We start from the raw sequence: 6,082 nt of genomic DNA on the forward strand, positions 1-6,082 counted from the left end.
TGCGCTAAGTTCTACAAGAGCAGTAGACCCAGAATGCTGAGGAAGCAGGGGGAGTGGTGTCTCAACCTGTCTGGAGTGGCTAGGAAGGCGTCCGGAGTTATTGATGCCTAAACCAGAACTGAAGCCACATAAGAACTTTCCATATTCCAAATACCTTTCTGACAAACCTGATCAAAAGAAACTAGCCTATTCACCGTTTCCCCAAAAGCTCTGCCATTTCCTCCTCTGAATCATGTATTTCCCTTGCTTGAAAAGACACATCTCCTCTCCCCCGTCCCATCTTCCCAGGCTTTGTCTTTTGAAGTCCTATGGTTCTTATAGTCTATAGCCGGAGGGGTCTTTAGAAAATACATGTAGTCTGAGCCCATGACTCAACACTGTGTGAGGATTTCCCACAGTCTTCAGAATAAAACCCGCATTTTCTGACATGGTCTGTATATGCTCTGTGAGTAGGCCTCTGGTCTGTTTTGATCTACATTTTTCTGAGAAAGAATATTTGGTTCTTAAAGTAATGGAGCTCAAAACAGTTACTTTTTTTTTATGATTTAAAGGGACAGAAAATGTTTACCAGAGTATTAAGAACTCATCAAATAGAATGGAATGATTATATCAGCTAATATGAGGTAAATCATGTAGAAAAGTGGATATAAAAGGCAGGCTTGTGAAAAGCACTAACATAAAAAGTATGGCATTTAGTTATTATTTTTTAAATAATTTTATTTATTGAGGTAACATTGGTTTATAACATATCAGTTTCATGTGTGTAACATTATACCTTGACTTCTGTATATACTACAGCATGCTCACCACCAAAAGTTTAGTTTCCATCCATCCATCCATCCATCCCCCTTTTGCCCATTTCACCCTCCCCCACCTTCCCTTCTGGTAACCACTACTCTGTTCTCTGTATCTATGTGTTTATTTTTGTTTGGTTTGGTTTGTTCTTTTTTATTATTATTATTCCACATGTGAGTTAAATCATATGGTATTTGTCTTTCTCTGTCTGACTTATTTCACTTAGCATAATACCTTCAAGGTCCACACATGTTGTCACAAATGGCAAAATATCATTTTTATATATGTGTAATCTACTTAATCCATTCATCCTTTGATGGGCATTTAGGTTGTTTCCATATCTTGGCTATTATAAATAATGCCATAGGGGTGCATACAGCTTTTCAAATTACTGTTTTTGTATTCTTCAGGTATAGGACTGGATCATGTGGTAGTTCCTAATTTTTTTTTTTTTTTTTTTTTTTTTTGCGGTATGCGGGCTTCTCACTGTTGTGGCCTCTCCCATTGCGGAGCACAGGCTCCGGACTCGCAGGCTCAGCGGCCATGGCTCACGGGCCCAGCCACTCCGTGGCATGTGGGATCTTCCCGGACCAGGACACGAACCCGCGTCCTCTGCATCGGCAGGCGGACTCTCAACCACTGCGCCACTAGGGAAGCCCAGTTCCTAATTTTTTTAGGAATTTCCATACTGTTCTCCATAGTGGCTGCACGGATTTACATTCCGACCAACAGTATACGAGGGTTTGCTTTTTTCCACATCTTTGCCAACACTTGTTATTTCTTGCCTTTATGATAACAGCCATTCCAATGGGTGTGAGGTAATATCTCATTGTGGTTTTGATTTGCATTTCCCTAATAATTGGTGTTGTTGAACATCTTTTCATGTGCCTATTGGCTATCTGTATGTCTTCTTTGGGAAAAAATGTTTATTTAGCTCCTCTGCCCATTTTTTAATTGGGTTGTTTAGTTTTTTGTTGTTGAAAGTATGACATGTATAGTTACCAAATATTCTATAGGTATTAGGGATTACAGTTTTTCCCCCAATTTTGTTGATATAATTGACATATAACCTTGTATAAGTTTAAGGTGTACAATATAATGATTTGATATATATATGTATTGCAAAATGATCACCACAATAAGATTAGTTAACATCTATCATCTCATATAGTTACAATTTTTTTCCTCATGACAAGAACTTTTAAAATCTACTCTCTTAGCTACTTTCAATATATACAATACAGTACTGTTAAGTATATCATCATGTTGTACATTACAGCCCCAGAACTTATTTCTCTTACAAGGGAAGTTCATACCTCTGACCACATTCACCTAATTCCCCCATCCCTGACAACCACAAATCTGGTCTCTATTTCAATAAGTTTGGTTTTTTTAAACTCCAAGTGTATATGAGTTCATACAGTATTTGTCTTTCTCTTTGTCTGACTTATTTCATTCAGCCTGACGACCTCAAGTTCCATCCATGTTGTCACAAATGGCAGGATTTCCTTATTTTGTTTAAAAAATTTGTGTTTTGCTGAGTAGTATTCTATTGTATGCGTATTCTTTATCCATTCGTCTATCAGTGGACACTTAAGTTGCTTCCGTATCTTGGCTATTGTAAATAATGCTGCTATAAACATGGAGTGCAGATATCTCTTTGGGACAGTGTTTTCATTTCCTTCAGATATATACCCAGAAGTGGGATAGCTGGATCATATGGTAGCTCTCTTCTTAATTTTTTGAGGAACCTCCATACTGTTCTCCATAGTGGCTGCACCAATTTACATTCCCACCAACAATGCACAAGAGTTCCCTTTTTTCCACATCTTCTCCAGCATTTGTTATCTCTTGTCTTTTTGATGATAGCTAGTCTAACAGGTGTAAGGTGAGGGGATTACATTTTTAACCAAAAATATATATAAAGCATAAGTTCTAGGATCGTATCGCCAATGGTTTATCATTATAATTTTTTATTATTCATCCTTTCTTTTCTTTTAGGAAACAACAATTAATGACATCCCTGAATTTGAAGTATTGAATAAAATTGTGCCCTTACCAAACTCCAGGTGAGTAAAATCAAGACAGTCATCCACATGCCAGAGAGTTATGGCTGCCTAGCTAGTTCTAGTTGCTGGCTTGAGAAAGCATAGCAGGGACTTTCCTGGTGGTCCAGTGGTTAGGACTCTGCACTTTCACTGCCAAGGGGGAACTAAGATCCTACAAAAGTTGAAATTCTATTGATGCCTTAACTCTGTAACCCCAAAGTGCTGCCGAGAGATCCTGTCTATACAAAGTCCTCACACATGGTCATTCTTAGTTTTTCAGGAACGGATTTGGTAGAGTCAGCTGGAAGTCTTCAAGAAACTGAAGAACATAGGTCAGAAGAAGCAACGGTAAACCCCAAGTCCCTCGAGTCTCTTTCGTGTTCACAGAATTCTGAAGCTGGATACATAAACGTGGCTTCTCTGAAAGAAATACATCGCATCCAAGAATAAGGCCAAGTCAGAACTATAAAATCACTGGTGTCTAAAACTAGACTGATCAAAGCTGCTAACTTAGAGCTTGGGCGTGAAGGTGGAGCATGATGTGGAGAAGAGTCATGACAGATCCTCACTGGACGTCAACCAGGAGTCTTCAAAATTGCTAATAAATTCATTAAACCTGTTCTAATAGTGGAGTTCTCAAGTTTGTTTGATATCCTCAAATGCCTTGTATTGATCAATGTCATGACTTAAGTCCAATGGTTTAATTAGGGGTTTTTTAAAGATTTTTTTTGATGTGGACCATTTTTTAAAAGTCTTTATTGAATTTTTTACAATATTGCTTCTGTTTTTTATGTTTTAGTTTTTTGGCCCCAAAGCATGTGGGATCTTACCTCCCCAACCAGGGATCGAACCCATGCCCCCTGCACTGGAAGGCAAAGTCTTAACCACTGGGCCACCAGGAAGTCCCTAATTAGGTTTTTGTTCAGTAGAGCACATATACAGCTAATTCAGCATTCTTTCTATTCTTATTTTCATGGGTATTTTCTTATTTATTTTTTAATTTAAAAGTAAAAACAGTGTAATCACGTTAAAGCAAATATTTGAGAAAAAAAAAACCTATAAAGCCCACATTCTTAACACAACTATTTTCATTTATTCTTTTCTGGTTCTTATTCAAATGTATATATTTTAAATGGTTATCATATTGTATATTCATTTTCATAGTCTGATTTTAAATTTAATATTTCATAAAACATTTTCCCATGTTTAAACAGTCTTCATAATTATTCTTTCAAAAGCCATGTGATAGGGCTTCCCTGGTGGCACAGTGGTTAAGAATCCACCTGCCAGGGCTTTCTCGGTGGCACAGTGGTTGAGAGTCCGCCTGCCGATGCAGGGGACACAGGTTCGTGCCCCAGTCCAGGAAGATCCCACATGCCGCGGAGCGGCTGGGCCCATGAGCCATGGCCACTGAGCCTGCGCGTCCGGAGCCTGTGCTCCGCAATGGGAGAGGCCACAACAGTGAGAGGCCCGCGTACCACAAAAAAAAAAAAAAAAAAAAAAAAAGAATCCACCTGCCAATGCAGGGGACATGGGTTTGAGCCCTGGTCTGGGAAGATCCCACATGCCACGGAGCAACTAAGCCCGTGTGCCACAACTACTGAGCCTGCACTCTAGAGCCCGTGAGCCACAACTACTGAGCCTGCATGCTGCAACTACTGAAGCCCGTGTGCCTAAAGCCTCTGCTCCACAACAAGAGAAGACACCGCAATGAGAAGCCTGCGCACCACAACGAAGAGTAGCCCCTGCTCGCTGCAACTAGAGAAAGCCCACGCACAGTAACAAAGACCCAGTGCAGCCAAAAATAAATAAATAAAAATAAATAAATAAAAAAATTTAAAAGCCACATGGTATTCTATCATGTTGATGTCCTATAAATTCTCTTGTTGTTTGACCTTTGTTTCTACTTTTTTACTATTTAAGATTATGCTGTGATGAAAGTGTTTGTAGATGTAGCTCTTTTCTTCTCTTGAGTACTCCATAAAACACAGTTACAAGATCAGCATCATTGGGCTAAAGATATAAATGTTAATAGTTTTGATACGTCACTTGTCGAATTACTTTAAAAAAAGATTGTGTCAACATACAGTTTCTATAGTTGAACTCTTTAGGCCTCAATTTCTTAATCCATAAAATGGGAGCAGTGGTAGTTCCTATCCCATAGAGCTGTGAGGACCAAATGAAATGAAGCATGTATTTAGCATAGTAAAAGCTTAACAAATACTAGACATCATTATTTATTTTCACTAGCAGTTTGAGTGTACTAGTTTTTCCACAACCTCATCAGCATTGGATATTATCTATTTTTAAAAAATTATTCTAAATAGTTGGTATAAAACTATACTGAAGCATGATTTCTGCTGCTCCTTCCCTTCCTGCCCCTTTCCCTCCTTATTCTCCTCCTCTTTCTTCTTCACCTTCAGTCGGAGGTAGAGAGGGAGACCAAGGGGAGAGAGAAAGTAACCAGAAAATTTTTAAAAGACCTCTTAAGTTGAGACACACTGAATTTTTATGTGTAATCCTTGCTTCCTCAGACCACTGAACTAGAAAGGATGGTCAAAGGATATAGAAAATAACAGCTGTGATATTGAGTCTAAGCCTTACCCAATTCATTCAATTCACTGGATTCATTGAATCTATTTATTGAATCCCTACTGTGTGCTATTCAATAGTGGGCACACCTGTGAAGACAGGCAAGGAGAGTCTCGGTTTTTGTCATTGAACCCAAGTCCATGTGCCCGAAGCACAGTGAGGACAAACCAACATTGGAATTTGGAGCAGAGGAAGGCTTATTGCAACAGGCCAAGCAAGGAGAATGGGCGGCTCCTGCTCAAAAGACCTGAATTCCCCAATGGTTTTCAGGGAAGAGTTTTTAAAGGCATCTTTTGGGGTGATGGCTTCAGGGTGTATGACTTTCTTCCAATTGGTTGGTGGTGAGGTAACAGGGTGGTGTTCCAGGAATTTCAATCCTCAACCTTCTAGTTCCCACCAGTCTGGAGTCTCAGAAGGTAGTTACCATCCTCCACCTAGGTGGGGGGCCTTAGTTCCTACAGAACTCAAAATTTCTGTGTCAGATTGTTATGTATATCCCATGAGAAGGAACTGGGACTCTGTTTTATCACTGAACTGTAATTTTAAAAAAATTTTATTGGAGTGTAGTTGATTAACAAAGTTGTGTTAGTTTCAGGTGTGCAGCAAAGTGATTGAACTATAACTTTTTGACTGCTTTTCCTTTGTTT

At 39.1% G+C, this 6,082-nt stretch overlaps 1 protein-coding gene across 1 annotated transcript in view; it reads left to right on the forward strand.

The window, feature by feature from the left end:
* CCDC30 (coiled-coil domain containing 30) overlaps positions 1 to 3,293 on the forward strand; it is a 144,917-nt gene extending 141,624 nt beyond the window's left edge. Inside the window, exons 19-20 of the mRNA XM_060082790.1 lie at positions 2,797 to 2,864; positions 3,116 to 3,293. Coding sequence (XP_059938773.1) covers positions 2,797 to 2,864; positions 3,116 to 3,293 — 246 coding nt within the window. The remainder of the gene's footprint in view (positions 1 to 2,796; positions 2,865 to 3,115) is intronic.
* Positions 3,294 to 6,082: the final 2,789 nt, after the last annotated feature.

The sequence above is a fragment of the Mesoplodon densirostris genome, chromosome 2 (assembly GCF_025265405.1).
Source record: "Mesoplodon densirostris isolate mMesDen1 chromosome 2, mMesDen1 primary haplotype, whole genome shotgun sequence".
Lineage (NCBI taxonomy): Eukaryota > Metazoa > Chordata > Mammalia > Artiodactyla > Ziphiidae > Mesoplodon > Mesoplodon densirostris.